Source organism: Trachinotus anak, unplaced genomic scaffold (genome assembly GCF_046630095.1).
Source record: "Trachinotus anak isolate AG129_WGS33_773 ecotype Australia unplaced genomic scaffold, CSIRO_AGI_Tana_v1 ptg000005l, whole genome shotgun sequence".
Taxonomy (NCBI): Eukaryota; Metazoa; Chordata; class Actinopteri; order Carangiformes; family Carangidae; genus Trachinotus; species Trachinotus anak.
Window position 1 is genome coordinate 21,640,050 of NW_027273856.1, and position 19,160 is coordinate 21,659,209.

A 19,160-nucleotide genomic window follows, 5' to 3' on the forward strand; every position below is an offset into this window, starting at 1 on the left:
GAGCGTGTTGTGTTTTGCTGCAGAAAGAGAAGTGCTCATTCAGAGACTCCACACATCTTTATCTGAATCATTTCAGGACGAGGAGATTCCACAGCTGGACCGTTGCCTTTTCTCGATGCGTCTCTAGCTTTCCGTCTCCTCCTGTGCTTAATTCTGCTGCCACTTTTTATCTGTGTTTGCCTCTCTCTCTACGTCCTCACCTCACTTTCCCTCTCCCCCCTGCCCTTTCTCACTCTCTGAATGTTTCTCTATATCTCCATCTTCCTGCCCTTTTCCATTTGACTCCCTCATTCATTTTCACCCTGAAAGAATGTCACCTTGAAGTTATTTTATTTTTAGACTGAAGCAAATTTCAAACAAACGGGAGCAGAGCGAAAGACTGTGAGAGTTTGGTCTGGCTGGACCTTGGCCACCGTGTTGTTTCTCCTTTTAGAACAAAGACGTAAATATATAAAACTCTAAGAGGTTTCAGAGACAGTCTGGTGTAGAATGACCAGTTATGTAGTTGGATGGGAAGCCAGACGATTACCACTGAGAAGGCCAAACACTGGGCTCTGTAATAAAACAGCTGTTTGATTCAAATGAGGATTGTAAAAATCTCTGCTTTTATGGGACATTGACAGAGGAGAGGGAAAACCATTTCCAGTGAGTGAAACATTACCTTGCTCATTTTGATTTTATTCAAATATGCATCCCTCTGTCACCCCTCTCCATCTATCTGTCTGTGTTTCTCTGTTTTTTATTTCTTAAGTTTGATTCCCAGTATGAACAATGATATCTTTTATTTTGGGCTAACAGTAGGACTGTATGAATAATCCTCTTTGTCCATTACGCAATTAGGAATGGCTTTTTCAGGAATGGAAAATTGGACTTCCAGTGTCTGTCATTTCTGAAAAATTTTGACATTTTCATCTTAAAGAATGTTGTTTTCCAGCTCATTTGTCTTACCCGTTTTTAAATAGTCAGACAGACACGATGCTGTATAATGAACTTTCCTGGCTTCTGTCATTTTTCAGTGGTGGATGCAGATTTTCTAGCAGTGTGGAGCTACTGCTGCTGACTGAATGCAGAGGAAACACTGAAAGCTGTTCTCCAGACCTCCCTGCAGCTTCAGGGGAGATTGTCAGATGTGTACCCAGCACTCAGAGCCCCTGGCCTGGCCGTGGGGATGGCAGCCTCTGCCCTAAACGTGAACAGCCTCGGAGTCATGAACAGGTCAGTTGTTTTAAGATTACACCGTTCTCCTGGATAGTTTTGGTAGTGGAAATGCTTATTTTACATTTGGTCACTCGGTTTGCTACAGCTGAGAGGCTGTTAGACTAATATACCTACAGCTTAACAGAGCTATGTTGATGATTTACATTAAATGATGTCAAATCATATATGTTCAGCAAGCAATTTTTGGCTTTAAATTACTTTCAAGTCGTAATGGTTAGACATGTTGTTTTATTATGGGATATTAACATTATTCATGTTTTTAATATATAACCAACTACAGGATGATATTTTTAGCTTTATTTTTTCTGTAAAGAGTCAACCAAGTGTAACTCTCCTCTCCTCTCCTCTCCTCTCCTCAGCAGTAATCAGTTTCACACCCAGTCAGGCTCTTCTGGTACCACCTCCCGAGCTAGAACCAGCCCAGTCGCCCGACCTGTGCTGCCGGTTCCAGATCGGAGCACCTACTGCCAGTTACTGGGTGGGGGAGCACTGGGTGGAGGTCTTTACAGCCCAACCAGCCCTAAGGTAACTTAGTTACCACAACACCCTGTGTTTTCTAATTGTTTCCTAAAAGTTCCAACGTACTCTGAGTTAAAAGCCAACATAGATACACAACATGCACTTAAATCATTATGTGATAAATTCATATCCAACATAATAAGAAATATCAAGAGCTCTGGAAGAAGAAATAGCAGCTACATATAGTCTCTAACAAATGAAAAGTTGAACACATAACTGCTAACGTTAGATAATATTATCAAACTTAAGATAGATATTTTTACATTGTTAGATATATGACACAGGTTTTTCCACTTGGGGCTACAGTAGGCACTGCTCAGTAAAAGTTACACAATCTCGTTTTAAAAAGATACTGGAAAAATAAAGGAAAAAAACTGCTTTAGTTTGTACTGGCAGTTTTTATAGTATGATGCCAGACAGCTGAAGATTGTTTCTCTAGCTCTATATTAACATCACCTGATATGAGTGAATCATTTTTGGAGCGCCGCTAATCCCGTCTTGTTTGTCTGCTCCTAGACGAGTCCCCGATCCCTTGGCCGAACCTTTGTCTTCCCCCCTTCGTCCTCGCTCTGCACCAGCCCCACCCCTCGTGCCCGCTCCCCCTCCCCGCGAAGCCCGGAGCTTCTAGGAGTCAATGTGGGCCAGCGGGTCCGACGCCTGAGCTCGCCTGGCGGTGAAGAGAGAGGGGAAGGAGACGGGCAGGAGGAGAGGGGAGGAGAGACGGGAGGGGGAGAGAGGCGAGAGGAGAGGAGACGCCAGGCACAGCTGCTGCAAATTCACAGAGAGCTGCAGAACGTTGAGGTGATTCTACGTCTGCCTCCCCTCTTTGTCTACGCATCCGTATTTCTCTCCTCTTCTGTGCCTTTTTTGTCTCTTTCTCACTTTCTACACCTATTACTCTGTCTTTATCTAAAATGCAATCATGTATTAAAACTCTAGAGGATGTACTACTTTATTTTGATTTGTTGGGTAAGTCAGAAAAATGTCAGTGACTCTCACCCAGCTACAGGTAATGATACTAAAATTCAAATGTTACTCAGGCTTTGAAAGCTGAGCAGAACAGAAGGAAATGAGGGTAAACCACAGTTTGGACTGAAGCTTATATTGACCTGTGTCTTTTACTGCTTTACTGTTTTATCTGGTATGAATGCTGGAGAAGGTAAATTGTGGAAAATAATGCGGGCAGACTCTATTTTGAGATTCAACATCACCCTGCAAACTCCAGAAATCTTGTCCATGTGACGTTTGTGTAAGATTCTTGGATGATTTGTACTTTTGTAATGTAAATAAGATATACCAAAATGTGACTTTTAGGTTTGGTATTGACACAGATTATTTTGGCCTTAAATTTACAATTAACGATATCCAGTTTAGTGCATTGTAATATTGTGTTATCTTCATACATTTAGTATAGTGTTTACTGGGTTAATATTAATTTCATATCTTTTTCTTCTCTGTATGTAGATGAAGGCCAACCTACATTAATACTCAGTGTGTCATTTTGAATATGTAGCTTGCCAACAGTTCTTTTTTTTTTTTTTTTTGTTTTATTGCCAAAAGAGGGAAAACACTAGAAACTGTAGCTGTGTCTCTACATTAATTATCTATGTGTCTTTCAGGTCAGGGGAAAAGTGGGCATTTTTGAGGCCCACATTTCTGGGATTCGTGCCCAGGTGCTTAACAGTGAGCTCCAGCGCAGCCCTCGATCTCCGAGACGATCAACTAACCAAACCCCTTCCCATCCCAGCCAAGGAAACACAGCTCTTAAATGCCCAATGACCCATCCACAAGAAAGTCAAATTCCCTCTGTTGTCCAAAATGGGAGAGAAATGGGGGAAGAAATAACGCCAGGAGAAAGGAGAGAAGGAGGAAGGAATGGAGGCGAGATGGACAGCAGTGCTACGAAAATGAACACAGAGAGTAAGACACTGATTGGTCAAAATGGCCGCCATTCAGAAACAACAACGCAGACTCCCTGTTTAGATGGGCTGTTAGTTGTTCAGGGGCCCCTTGAGGCATTAAACCCAGATGCTGCAACAACAGACAGTGAGAAAAACGTGGGAGAAAGACTGGGAAAAAAGGAGGGAGAGAGAGACAAAGGGGAGGTAGAAAACAAACAAATGCTGGAAGATGATAGAGAACGGACAGAGAGGGAGGTGAGTGATGAGAGACAGTGTCCTGGGACGCTGCTCCATACAGAGGCAAACAGGTTGGAGGTTAACCCAGAAACCCCTGCTTTTTGTCAGGCACAAAGCAGTGAGAGCTCCCCTTGTTTGTTGGACATCACTGATCAAACATCCAACCACTCTCCCTCCATCCCTGCAGTCATAATAACTGACCATGGATTGGAAAGCCAGCCTCAAACTTGTGATGGCCCCGGCTCAGACCAGGGACAATGCTACACCCCTAGCCCCAGTTCTAGCCCTGTTCCTGGGCCAAATCCGTCCACACGCTCCCTCAGGAAGCTGTCGTCCTCCTCTGCCTCCTCGGCTGGTTTCTCCTCGTCTTGGGAGGAGTCGGAAGAGGATATTTCCAGTGATACGGAGAAAGGGGAGCAGCTTCTCAACCCTGCGCTACTCAGTTCACAACAGAAAGCAGTAAGTACAGGCAGAGTGTGTCAGCTAATGTTTGTGTGTGTCTCTGTATCACAACATAGACCTTTTGTAGTTTTTGGAAACTGCATTTGGTGGGATTGCTACATATCATCCACATGGGAAGAGCCAGAGAAACAGATGGATTATCTGTTAAAGTCCAAGGACATACCAAAATGTTTTTAGCCACACTAGTAACATGGCTCTAGAAAGGTCTGTTGGTTGGTCCACCACTTTGGCCCAGATTGAAATATCTCCACAACTATTAGATGGATTACCATGATTTTTTTGTACAGACATTCATAGTCCCCAGAGGATGAAGGCTACAGACTTTAATAATCCCCTAGAACCATCAGCAGGTCAGACTGTTTACCTATCCTGTGAAACATTTCTACCACATAGATTGGCTTTGACTTTGGTGGAGGTTGTCATTTGCGGTTTTGAGTCAAATATCTCGGCAACTATTGGATGGGTTGCCATGAGATTTGATACAGATACATTCAAGTTGCTCTCAGGATGAATCGTGGTGATCCTCTGACTTTTCATCTCTTGCCATCATCAGGTCAAACTTTCCATTTCTCCAGTTGTTTTGTTTGTGATTAAATACTTAAGATATTCTCATAAACCTCAGCTGTTCTTTGTCTTTAGCACTAACTATCAAATGTTAAGCACGCTAACATGCTATACCAAGATGGTGAACATGGTACACATAGGCTTGCTTCCTATCTTTAATCTGTCTCGTTGCATCAATTCATTGCATTAAATCATAGTTTTCAGCTGCTTCATTGTATAATTTGATTGCTACAGCAAGTTCAGCTGTATTGGAGCATCATAGAAGTATTCACGTTAGCAAAAAGTGAACAGTCCTGTAACTGTCATGGTAGGAACCTTTAAATAATCTGAGGAGTTTTGTTAAGGTCACGTATCAAAACTCAAAACCTAGTTAGTGCAGAACTGGTGATTTTGCAATTAAGATCGGGGAAGGAGTTCATCTTGACGTGGGTCCTGGTTACCAATTATGCCTCATTCAGTGTGTATATGTGTGTGTGTGTGTGTGTGTGTGTGTGTGTGTTTGAATGTGCCTGTGCATGTTTCAGGGTGCTCCTGTGTCAAACTGGCCTGAGCTCTCTCCCTGAGTAATGGTTGACATTCACAGTAACAAAGCTAGCTTTGTGTCCTGACCTGTGTGTGTGTGTAGGTGTGTTTTTCAGTGTGTGGGTGATGTGAGGGTGTGTGTGTGAGAGAGAGCGGGGGTGACAGAAAAAGGGAAAGCAAGGGAATTTGCCAGTCACACACACTTAGGCTTTGCCTGCATTTGGATGCAGTTCAAAGAGGAGGCTGAGGCCTGTTTGGGTACGTGTGTGTAGGTGGGTGGGTGGATGTGTTTTTATTTGTAGCCAGCATAAGTTCATGAGGCCATCTCACTTCTGCTTTGAAACATGATTTAATGCAGGATTGTATAACTGATTTTACAAGTTTTTCTTAAACATTGTTCCAGTCCCACAAGTGTCCCTTTTCTAGGACTCCTCTTTATAGAAGCCTTCTCTTCCTGGATTTCTGGCTTTAGGTATCAGTTCAGCTATCATGAATCTTGTATGAGCTTTATAATTGAGTGGTTTGGACCTGTGAGTGCACAACAACTGACCTTACAAGCATGTAAATACTAATTTAAATCACCCATAAATCAATACTGAATCTCCATATTTCTACATATATTTTTAAGACATGGCTTTTCATGATAACTATCACATTTTCCAATTAGCTTTCATTATGAAAAGCAGCAGCAGAGAAAGCTGAAATATTCTTGTTCTTGTCACATTGCAGAGCAGGATTTATAGTTAGCCAGTTTATCCAATGTTTCTCCACTTGATGCAAAGTGATGCATGCATTTCATATTTAATCGTATGGCCCATCCCTAAACCAAAGTCCCAGCTCTGCCAGGTGATGCGGATCACAAACTATTTGTTTAAGTGACTTTGGCTGGTTAATTTGAATTGTGTTTGTATTACTCTTTGCATATTTCCGGGCTTGTTTTTTTTTTCCTTTATCCAGGAAAAGAAAGAGACAGAAGCTCCTGATGGAGGTTGCAGCTGACTGAAGGACAGGGTTTGTAGTTACTAGTAAAAGTCTGGATTTCCCCCATCATGGCGCAGAGATGTCAGACATGAGAGTTGTTCATGTTCTTGTCTGTAGCTTGTCACAGTTCCTGAGCCGTAGCTTAAGGAAACCTAGTTTATGTGTGCAAGAGGCAAACATGCAGAAACACATAAAGCATGCTTGCTTGTGTGGGAGGTATGTAGGAGAGAGGAGAGGGAGAGACAGAAGAGGAGAGATACTGAGAGAGGAAGACAGAGAGAAGAACAGAGTGAGTTTGGAGAGTGAGACGGACAGAGAGGGAGAGAGAAAGAGAGAGAGATGAAAGAAAGACCACACGAGGAAAAGTTGTTCAATATGTCCTGTATATTAGCCACGTTTTCTTAATTTGACATTAATGGAGACACATCGCTTCTTCTCATGGCCTTTTATTGCACGAGTGACTTGACTTCATTTAGTATATAACAATCAGACCCAACACATTTGGAAACGTCTATGGGACATAAACATGTGCTGGGAAATAAGTGTAGTTAAGTGTTGTTGTGGTACTAGTATATACATGCACATCAATGTTACAGAGAAAGACAGAAAAGAAATGGGCTGTTAATGGACAATTTCCTGCACGCTTGGTGAAAAATAAAAAAGATGCAGTATAAAACCAGTGTTTTCTTCATAATACATTTATCACATTAATAGGTTTGCATTTTGTTTGTACATTTAAGAACTCGTTGTGGATGTATTTGTTATCCTGATGAATGAATTCACCAGTCACAGTAATTTTAATTAATTAATCCTCCTCTGTATTATATTACCCAAGTAAGCGTGGCATTTTTGTCTCTATAAACACATCTGCTTTGTTATGGCCATTAGCTTTCGGATTATATCAACTAATTTTTGAAGAGTGTACATTGTGAACTGGCAGAGGCTGGAATCTGAACAGAGCCATATATAGACACTATTTGGCTGATCTTTTGACTGTTGGGCATCTCTCCAAGGTTAGAAGGCACATATGTACCGCCAGTGTTTTCCTAGTACTTGTAAATTGGCAGTAAAAGGGCACCTGCAATAGATTGCCATCTGCGTTTTCTATTTTTTCTGAAATTTCAGTTGACTTGTGGAATAAAAAAATAGAATGTGCCAGTAGCAGAGTTGTGTCTTTTATGAGGTGATACTAACAGTTTGCTTTTCTGTGCAATTTATCTTAAAGTATCCGTAAAACTGAGTGGTTTCTGAGTGCTCTGAAACCAAACAGCTAAAGATGAAACCTCATAGAGACTTGTGGAAATGCAAAACACTTTACAAATTAATCAGTGTAATATATTATATTAATAATCGGAGTTTGGCTACAGCAGGATTTAAGACAAAAACAAATGTTTGACAATTAAATGACAAAACAAAACTTTTATTGAAACATCCACCTGGCTGAAAAGCATTAAAAACAAAGTTTATTTGCATAAATGAATTGGAAAAACCACCAATAAACAACAAGAATTAAATGTCAGTACAGTTGGACACATCTTGATATTCAGACATGCTTGACTTTCCCATACATACAAGTGTGCCTGCTTAGAAATTTGAATCATCTAATTTCTTTTTCTTAGCACTTAAAATCAATTAATTAATTATGACCTACAAAAATGAATAATTTGGTAACCGATTAATCTTTTAACTTATTTGTCACGCACAAATGTCTTACATTTCCTTGTTCCAGCTTCTCAAATATGAGGATATGCAACTATTCTCTGTTTCACATCACAATAAATAGAATGTGTTGGTGTTTTGGACAGACAAAAATGACAATTTAAAGACGTCACTGTGGGCTCTCAGTACGTGTTACTGATTATTGTTCACTTTCTTTTGACATTTATTTTCTAAATTATCAGTAGATTAATTGTTAGTTGCAGCCCTAAAGGAATCATAAAAATATTTTTGTATATAAACTTGCTGTCAGAACCTAGCGGCAGCTGCAGCTGTGTTTAAACCCAGTGGATGTGCAGAAAACTCCAGCATCATGTTTAGCTTTTAGGCAGACTGATGAAAGAAACTAAAGCTAATGGCGCAGAAGCTACAGTGGAACGGATGTGGGGCAGGACTTATGAAGGTGTCTATAAATGATGCTGAAGGTGTGTTGTTACTCATGGTGTCTTTACAGTAAGTAAAGAGTGAGATGGATTGTGATGTTGGACAGATTTCAATACTCATACGATACAGTTCTTGAAAGGATGCATCAATGAAATGAACGGGTGCATTATATAAACAGCTGTGTCTTTTTGAATGAAGACTATTTCTCCACTGTAAAACACACACACATGTGCTTATAGTGACACACCCTCCGTACACACCACAGCACAACTATTGCTTGTTGCACTCTGCACAACAAAAAAAAAATACTGTACACACGCACACACACACTTCATCTTCTCACAAACACAATGTATGGCACATTGGCTCACATCCCTTTTTATGGTCTTTTGAATTGCAGTGACACAAACATTAATCTTCACCATTCCAGGTTTATCGTCCTCTAATCTAATCCTGAATCTACCTTCATCTCCAACACCAAAAAAAGACTTTTAGTGGTGGACTCCACTGGGCGAAAACTCATAACTGTAACCCAAGTGGGTCATCACAAAATATTACCACACACACACACACACACACGTGCACGCACACGCACATGCACACGCACACACACACGCACACACGCACACACACACACACACACACACACACAGTGTTTGTACTGCAGTGGAAAATCTTTGCTACCACGGCGGCTAGTTGCCTAGCAACCTTGTGACGTCAAACCGAGTTTCCCTCTCACAGCTGTATGTGTGTGTGTGAAAGAAAGTCTAAGTTTATGGGTGTGTGTCTAACTCTTGTTTCTGTGTGTGTGTGTGTGTGTGTGTGTGTGTGTGTGTGTTACAGAGTGCCTACTTGGTTTACTGTGAGAGGGGAAACACCGGTCAATTCTTTATTTGGCATTTCTGTGTGAGGTTGTTGATGAGAGTGCATGTATGTGCGTGTTCGAGTTGCCCCGTCCACGGAGCAGTGAGGGCGGCCTGACGTTACTGAAGCTGACATTTTGGCTGAAAGTGTATCTTTAGTATTGTATCCAGTGCAGAAGTGAAATGTGGTTTCACTTGGTTTCAGAGCTGTCAGAAACCTACTGGGGAAACCTTGATGTGATGTATGAATATAAAATGGGATGTAGAGTAAGCCTCATCACCTGGAGTCCCACGGGTTGCACTTCTGAATGCAACAGCTTCATAACAGGATTGATTCATTTCTGCGCTGTTTTTGTGAAACAGTTTCATATTAACATGTTTTACAGGTTGTTCTGCTGGTTAGTGAGAAAGTGCAGAAGCACCTGTCTCTTTACTTTAGTTCAGGGTGTTTCAGAGTTGAGGCTAGATCTAAAATCAGATGCTCTTTAATGTTCCATAGTGACCTGAATTTGGAAACAACTCTGCCTTATCAGACTAGAGTATTTTGTTACAACATAACTGAACAGCCACATCACAACCATCTAACCCTTTTTTCTTTGAGGTCGCGTTTTTTCACGCCTTTGTACAGCCGTCAACTTTGCAAAGCTAATTTTCCACTGGCCAGCCTTGGTTGCTAAGAGATTTATCATACACTCACCAAGCACGGTGTTTAGCCTGCATCACGCTCCCTGCAGTTTAATTTTGTCTCGGCGTGTGTGTTTGTGAGTTTGATTGTGGTGTGCATGTGTGTGTCTCTCAGTCTAAACTTTGCAGACTCAGACAGTTGCAGTATTTGTATCTGCAAGGGGACCTTGTGGTGAGCGATATCAGGCTTGTTGTTTCCTCAGTGCCTCTCCGTTGAAAACATCAGCACGCATCAGTGTTTCCCCTGCCTTTTCACATTACACATTTGTAACCCAGAGTTACCCTTTGCCCAAGTTCTTTTTTTTTTTTTTACCATTCTCACCACTCTCAGCCTCACTTCACTCCTCCCTGCATGCAAATGAGTGATATCTGGTTGCCCTGTGTAACACGAGTTCTCGTGGTCACAAAAAGTCTTCAAATTTCCATACGTCTATGCATATTCTTTGCTGCATCACCCGTTTCAATATTGCATATGACAATTGCACAGTTTGATCAGTGACTTATCTTATGTCAATGCATGTTGCATGAAATCATACCTGCAGACGTGTGTGTTAAAAAACATGATGCACATTTCTCGAGATGGTAATCAAGGAGCCAATAAAAACTCTTTGCCTCAGTGCTTCTTTTTTTCTCTGTGCTCTTTCTGTTGTTTACAGAGGGCAAGGCCTTTTTTTCTGTCTTTTGTTTGTAGTCAGCGGCGGATGTGGAAAATACTGTCGCTGAGGCAAGCGGCAACCCCCCCACTTCCTGTCTGCAAGAAGTTCCTTCGCTTACCATTTCCTCTCTCTCTCTCTCTCTCTCTCGCTCTCTCTCTCTCTCTCTCTCTCTCTCTCTCTCTCTCTCTCAATGGAAACTTTACTGTTTTTCCTGCTCTCCTCTTGACATCCAGCTGGTCTGGGGACAGAGATAGGAGAGACACAGAGAGACCGCCGAGGAGCAATGAGCCAGAAAAGGATGAGAGGTTGACTTTGATGGAAGTTCTAGGCGGAGAAAAAAGTGTGGACGTTGCCAATTCAAACACCTCCTTGAATTGTATTTCAGCCTCAGCTTCACATCCAGCTTTGCTCGTTTAAAAATGATCATTTTCCATAGTTCTTAACAAAAATAAATAAATCAACGGAACAAATTAAATACAAAAATACTTTTTTAGGTAACACACACATATAACCATTTAGCACTTGAACCCCATGAAGCTAAGGAGATTAAGTTTAAACCGCATGTTTTGAGGAATTATTTCCTGGTAGAGACATCCATTTCTTCCTGTGGGTGTCTGATAATTGACAGTGTAGAAAATAAAACACGCACTGATGTGGAAAAAAACAGTAAAACAGAGACACTAAATATACGTAGGTTGCGATGGATCGTATAGCACAGACAGAATTATTAAGTCTGTTGAAATAGTTTTTTCATAGTGAACGGGAATGAACAGTAGCACATGACTTCTGTAAAGGTAAGAATATTTCCTCTCAGACTGTATATTGAGTGATTGAAGTGAAAACGTGTACTGGTGTAAGGGAGGACAGTCTAGATTACTGATAAAAGAAGTCAAGTCAACTTAATTTCAAGAGCACATGCAAACACAGCTTGAGCTGACAGAGTGTTGTACAAAGGACAATTACAATAAATGAAAGCAGGTAAAACAAATGTGTAAAGTACAACACAAGGAAAGCGGGTAGATATAGTATTTATGAGACATGTAAACATATTAACAAAGACAAGAAAACAGCAAGGAACAAATACACAATGTGAACATAACTGATGAATCTGTAATTTTTTTTTTAATTGATCGACAGAAAATGAATCTCCAACACTTTGAAAATGTATGGAAATAAATCATGATCTATGACAATTTTCAGGTGTTGATTTTCACTCAGTTTCCCGATATGAATGGGTTCTTCTCAGACCCTCTCTGTGACCACACATTCTCAACATGTTTCTACAACTGCAAATACTTTCTACACAAATCCTCTCTGTTTGTACGAAGCCTTTTATCTACATGTCATGCGTTCAGACGCAATCATGCAAATTTGTTTTCACAGGCTCTCAGAAGGCGATAGATGGGTCTGCCAGCTGTGAAGTTATTATTTGAAAGAATCTCTTTCATTTTTAAGTAAAACACTGTAAGTGCACAGTATTCATGTGAAACCACATAGAGAGTCCAAATTGATTTATGTGCATTGCTGTCTCTCACATGCTCGCACAGAAACTCTCATTCAGGTTTGTGCTCAATCATTCATACATAGTCAGACATATACAGTATATGTAGAAAAAACACTTCGACATGTATATATTGTGTTTGTTTTTTCGAAGAAGCCCCAACATTTTCCCAGTACTTCGTGTGCATTCACACTTATACACCCACTCACACACACCGAGCTCCATCTGCGTCTTTCAAATGTTGTGACCTGTGCAGGGATTTGCATGCCCAGATTATGTTTGTCTTCTGTTTTGCCAATCAAATGATCCACAATTGCTTATCCCTGCACACACACACACACACACACACACACACACACACACATACACACACACACACACACACACACACACACACACACACACACACACACACACACACATGAAAATCTGGTGGGACATAGAAAGAGGAGTATGTGAGCCTGAGGTGCTTGTTGTTGAAGCAGAGAGGGACAGAGTCTGGGTGTTTTGCAGGGGAGCTGATAATCAGTGTTGTCGGTTTGTAAACTGACCCCGGTTGACTGAAAACCCATCGGTCATGATGTGGTCTTCATGGCTGTATTCAGTGTGGAGTGTTGTTGTGTCAGTCGGAGCCATCTTTATCATTACCATCATCCACCTCCGCACCAGCCGCCGTCAGGTACCGTCACCTACGCTGCCAGTGTTACTTTTATTTCAACCAGGGCTTGCATTTGCTGTCACAGAATGCTTTTAAACCTCGATTTAGTTCTTGCTTAGTAATGTTTGACAGCTCTACTCTCGGACTGAGATTTTATTGAGCTATAATAATTCTGGTAACATCATTGTGATAGTTGAAGCCTTTTTTTAAGATACACACAAACCGAACATCGCTCCTCTTGTCCTCTCCTGCCCTCCTCTGATTTCATTTTAATGTCTCTCGCTCCTAAATCTACACACTGAGACAACGTCTGTTAATTCTCACACTTGATGTAGTCCAGACCTTCTCTTACTTTCTCTCTCTTGCCCTCCATAGCTCACACACACACACACGCACAACGGCTATAAGTGGGCAACGTGGTAGATGCATGACAGTCTGAGTTGACAGAGAAAGCACAGACCCTGGCCACTTACCAAGCTGCAGCCTGATACTCTTGCTTTCTTGCTAACTGACTAAAGATGGTGGAAAAAATGAGAAGGGGGAATACCACTCAGTTTTACTTATTTGTCTTTCTGGAGGTCTACAAAGCTTAATCAGTGATGCACTTCCTTTAACCACGAGGCAGTAGTGATTGAGATAAGTTGGCTGATGATTGTTTGAATTTTTAGCCATTTTTGTTTCTTTTTCAGCCGTAATTTACTCAGAGAAAGCTGACACACTGTATGTTCCTAGTCATACCTACACATTGACACATAGAGATTCCCATGAAGCTGCTACTGGATGTTACCTTTTGCCTCCAGGCCACCGTCATTTTACTTTCTTTTTTTTTTTTTTATTGCAAAGAAATCATTCTGTTATATAAGCACAGCAAGGTACAGAATCATTTCAGAGGATTTATACCCCAGAAATCAATGTGGCTTCTACAAAAACTGAAAGTTGCTACCAAGGCAAATCCTAATAAACCTGATATAAACCTAGATATCCGAGGGTCAGACCCTGCCACACTCTCTGAGACCCACTTCAGCTGACCTACCCTGGAGTTAGTTTCCACCATGTGACCTGTACACGTGTGTTTTTCTGTCTCCTTCACTGGGGCAGAGAAAACCCCCTCATGTGACCCTTCACTTCCTCAGAAAAAGAGTGGGAGATGAGAAAGTGTGTGTGTGTGTGTGCGCGCGCGCATGTGTGTGTCTAACCATAGATAGTCATGCTATCAGCTGATGAATTTTCATCAGGTCCAGATTATGTGACATGGGTTATATATCTCCTTCTATGGTCCTCTTTTCTCTTATCTTATCCTTCCTCTCCTCTCTCTTATCCTCTTCTCCAGTTATTTGTAGACATAATATTATTTCTCCTGGTATTTGCAGACCAAAGGAAATCTTGTGAGTGTGTGAGGTCACATCTTTAACAGGAAAAAGTTGATTGTTAGTCTGTTTTTCAATAGCTGATTTCAATGAGTGTTGAAACCTTATCTCAAAACACCCAGTAACTGACCAGATGTAATTATTAAAGGATGGGTTTGGGTTACAGTGTCTGCTTTTTAACCTAAGAAAACAGTCACAAAGTGTGTGTAAAGTATTTTCCCAGTGTGTGTTTAAGGACAACTCATTTTCATATTTTCAGTGCTGTTGTATCCACTGGTCACTCTGTTACAATGCTGCACAGCTGAGCATTGTTTAAACCCACATCTGGAATTTTTCCATCTGATGTAATTCAGCAGGCCTAAAAAAAAATGGTGTTTGTTTTGAATATTTTACTCAGTAAGAGTGTTATTTACTGTGTCCTCACTGAGGTGAACAACCTGCAGCAAAATTAGCACTTTTTTGTCATAACTTTGAATCTACTTGCAGGACAGTTCAGGAGAATATGAGCACTCAAAGGGATGAAATGTTTTTGTTCATTTCAATATGTCACCCTTCTTATTCTTCAAATATTTTTACTCAACTTGTCTTAATCTTATCCAATAACCATAACAGTTATTGTCATCCAGGGAACATACAGTACCTAGAGAGAGTTTAACACGTGTCTCTCCAGCTGCAATTCTTCAATAGTTAAATATTAATATAACTGTTGAAGGAAAGTCTTTCCATCACAGAGACAGAGAGCTGGAGAAAGGGAGAACTGGCCTCTCATCGGTCTGTGGTCACTGAGAGAAAACCTAATGATGTAGAAACAACTCAGAGGCAGTGTATGGCTCTGTTTGTGAATGAGGGAGTGTATTTGTTTGTGTGTGTGGCAGGAGTCCCACAGTTCAATGCGTCCTTGCCAGGGACAGGGAGAGCCCTTGGAGAAACACTGTGTGTGTATGTGTATTTGTTTGTATGTGTGTGTGTTACCAGGGGAAACCCCAGCTTGATCCTCCAGAGATGAAATAAAAGGTTTTAAAACAGCCAAAGAAAAAAAAGAGAGAGTGGGAGAAGCAGGCAGAGAGAGAGTGAGGACAGCTCCCCCAGGTTTAGGGATGCCCCACTGTGTGTGTCTGTGTCTGCACTGGATCAGCCAGACACTTCAGGCTTTAAATACTGGACCTGGAGAATTGAAGCTGTCTGCGCGAGACCATCTGAGAGTTCGAGCTTTTAGCAGACTCATCTAAACTCATGTTTTACAAACTATGCACAGAGTTGATAAACTCTGCCTCACACCATCATCAAATGTCATGTTTTCAAAAGTGTCCACATTTTTACATAACCACAAAGTACAAACATCACTACACTGACTCACATCGAGTTTAAAAAGAGAGAGTTGGGTGTAAGCAGGTTTAGGGATGGAGAACCTCAGGCTAATGACCGTGAAATCTTTACCACTGAACCAGTCAGGCCGGCAGCTTTATGGTAACACACAGAGCACATGCTGGTGGAGCAAATGGTTGTTAAAGTCCTCCCTCAAAAGCACAATCAAAGGATAATCACCAATATTGTGTTTGTTTGTGTTTGTAGCACAAGTCTTGGAAGAAGATCAAGAACATGGTGCACTGGTCTCCGTTTGTCATGTCCTTCAAGAAGAAATATCCCTGGATACAACTGGCTGGGCACGCAGGTATGTAGATGCACAAACACACAAATTATACGGTTCAGAATGATAAAAACGTAAATGCCTTCCTCTCGGTCACGCGGCAGAGGTTGGAGGCTGAACGTGGGGAGACGGCAGGGCCTTGACATACTAAGCAGACAGTTGGACCATAGTTAAAGATCTGTGACCTGTGGTGTTTGTGGTGTGTCTGGCACCAGCGGGGTCTGTTTGGTCGATTGAGCATATTGGATCAGTAGTTATGGAACAAAATCAGCCATTTTTCTAAATTTCTATTCTGAACCGACAGTATGATGATGCTGATCAGATTACAGTGGCCCACAAATTGTTGGCTTCAATAATGTTTTTAGATTTTTATGACATATGTGTGGTGTGTTCAGGGGCAAATTTCTGAGTCGGCACATAAGTGGGTCATTGTTGGTGCTAGTTGTTAAAGGGCTTAAAGGTCAGGTCCCTAAGGGGAAGTGTGTGTGTCTGTGTATTTGTGTGTGTGGGTGGGTAACAACAGGATTGGGAAACATCAGGTGATGCTCCCTGTGAATCGGTGTCCTGGAGGATGGAGGCTCAGCTAAATAAAAATAAGAGCCTGCAGCTACTTCACAGTAAAAGTGTGTCTTTTTACAGGGAGCTTCAAGGCGGGAGCCAACGGCCGCATTTTAAAAGTAAGACACCCTTTAACACCAATCACACCTTCTGCGTCATTACACAGGAAGCTGCTCTATTTACATTCTGTCTCAGAGAAGTTCCACATATTATTGATACTGCATCATTGTAGCCAAGGGCACAAAATGATGATAACTTGTTGATGATATCCATTAGAAACACTGTGAATGTGAGCAGCGCTGCTTGTCCCTCCTGATGAGAGATGTGCTGCGCCCGTACGTCCCTGGTTACCATGGAGACGTAGAGAAGGATGGCCAGAAATACAACCAGATGGAGGATCTCCTGGCTGAGTTCGACTTTCCGTGTGTGATGGACTGTAAGATGGGAGTTAGGTAAGAAATCATCAAGTTGGATGATCACATGACAGTAATCTTAAAACAGCAGAATAAGGAGGGAGTAGATGGACAACTAACTTCAAGATGGTAACTATGATGTATGTACTGTAACTGTGCCTTAACTTTTTGGCCTTTAGTAGGTGACTTAAAAAATAAACCAGACACTCTTTTGTGTCTTTCTCTCAAGGGAAAATTCTTAGGTGTTATTTTGTAGTTCTGACCATTATTTAAATGGTTATTATAACATTATACCCACAAAGTAACCACTTCATTTGAAGGTGCAATCCAAGTAAAAGGACCCAAAACATCTATAAAAATCCTTTGTTACACATAAAATCTTTGTGTGAAATTTAACCTCAGTTCCTGAGGTCAAAGTTGAGCCTAGTAAACTGTGATAACTGCAATAATTTCACCATTCGCTTTTGTTTTCTCTCCCTGGAGGTTTCTTCAAAATCCATATGATCTTGCTGCTTGTGTTTCTTGCCCTGTTGTCCCCTGTTTCTTGTTTTTTACTGATTTCCAGATCTGAAGATTTGTCTTGGTCAATGCAATGTTAACAACTGGGTCCTATTGTTTGGAAAGAGATATGTTCTTCTGTAATCATATCCGACACTCTGTGTACTCATGTCTGTCGCCCACCCATTCTTCATCTCATGCTTCAGGACCTACCTCGAGGAAGAACTGACCAAGGCTCGTAAGAAACCCTCTCCGAGGCCTGACATGTATCAGAAAATGATTGAGGTCGATCCTGAGGCACCTACATCAGAGGAAAACGAGCAGAAAGCGGTGACCAAACCCAGATACATGCAGTGGAGAGAGACCATAAGCTCAACAGCCACCCTGGGATTTAGGATAGAGGGAGTCAAGGTAAGACTCACAAAGAGAAAAGTGTGTGTGTGCGGCCTTCCTTCCCTTCTTTCTTCCAGTATTCAGTGCATGTCTGTGTGTGGGGACGTGTGTGTCCTTCAGGGGCATGATCTAACTTCCTGTTTTGACCAGTAACTTCCTCTGAAGTATATGTTTGTGCATGAGTTCCTTTGTCATACCATACAGGAGGCCTGTCTGTGACAGCTCCATAGGCCTCGGCATCTGGCACTGACACAGCACACACACGCACACACACACACACACACACACACACACACACACACACACACACACACACACACACACACACAAATTCTCTTGTCTTTATTTGAGGGTCGTGGCTATATAAGGACATTCACGGCCTCCCGGTGATCTGTTGCCATGACACTAAGGGTTATCCCCAGAAACAAGGATGAATGTGTGTGTGTCCGTGTGTGTGTGTGTGTGTGTGTGTGTGTGTGTGTATGTGTGCAGTTCATGTGGTTCTTGTGCAGTCCAGTCATTGTTTTTGTAAATGTGAATGTGTGTCTGTGTGAGGATGTGTACATTAGAGTATATAGATTGTGTAGTCTATAATGTATGTTAAAAACTTATACTTACTTAGTTATAATCAGGCATGGTGTGTGTGTGTGTGTGTGTGTGTGTGTGTGTGCGTGTGTGTGTGTGTGTGGGTGTGTGTGAAAGCAAGAGAGATCCCTTGCTGTGCTCACCATAAAGGGAAAAATACTTTTGACTCCAAATAGTACCTTGTTGCCTGGCAGCCAGTAGAATAAGAGGAGCTCATTTATTTGACTCTGAACCAACCAACTGGTTGGCTACCACTGCTGGTTCTGCTGATACTAATCTGCTGTACTACTGCTACCTCTGTACATGGACTAATAATACTAATACTACAACTCAAAAAGTGCTTCTGCAGTTTCTACAAGTTGTAATGCTTCTTCTGTTAGAGCTACTACAGCTAGTAGTGCTTCCACTGCACCTTTACCAGAGGTGGAGGGTACATTTAATATGGTTTGCTGTGCTACTTTGCTTGGTTATTTCCTTTTGTGAGACTTCAAAGTTTGATGTGTTGTTACCAGGACTCCGGAGACACAACTGTGCAAAAGTCACATCTGTAGGTCACATGGTTCCCCTCGAGGCCATTTACAAAAGAAACGGCTGTAAAAGCTTAAACCATTACTTTATCAGGCAATCAGCAGAAAATGAATCAGCAACTATTTTGAACACAAATTCTTTCTCGTATGTGACAAAATGCACTGTTTCTGATTACTCAAATTAGAATATTTACTGGTTTCCTTGAATTGAGTATCTATCTAAGTTTTGAACTGTTGGGTAAACAAAACAACAACTGGGGTTAGCCATTTCTCACTATTTTTTGACAATATATACATTAAAAGAT

General features: G+C 41.4%; 1 protein-coding gene across 2 annotated transcripts in view; it reads left to right on the forward strand.

Moving 5' to 3' along the window:
- The window catches only part of itpkb (inositol-trisphosphate 3-kinase B), a 28,868-nt gene that overhangs the window by 4,614 nt on the left and 5,094 nt on the right, over positions 1-19,160 (forward strand). The window contains exons 2-9 of one of the 2 annotated variants that reach the window (XM_071478935.1): positions 1,017-1,215; positions 1,578-1,743; positions 2,254-2,538; positions 3,357-4,334; positions 15,806-15,905; positions 16,521-16,558; positions 16,716-16,891; positions 17,557-17,761. In XM_071478935.1, the coding sequence (XP_071335036.1) occupies positions 1,169-1,215; positions 1,578-1,743; positions 2,254-2,538; positions 3,357-4,334; positions 15,806-15,905; positions 16,521-16,558; positions 16,716-16,891; positions 17,557-17,761 (1,995 nt within the window). In that variant the 5' untranslated portion in view covers positions 1,017-1,168. The remainder of the gene's footprint in view (positions 1-1,016; positions 1,216-1,577; positions 1,744-2,253; positions 2,539-3,356; positions 4,335-15,805; positions 15,906-16,520; positions 16,559-16,715; positions 16,892-17,556; positions 17,762-19,160) is intronic. The other variant, XM_071478936.1, reaches the window with a different exon arrangement.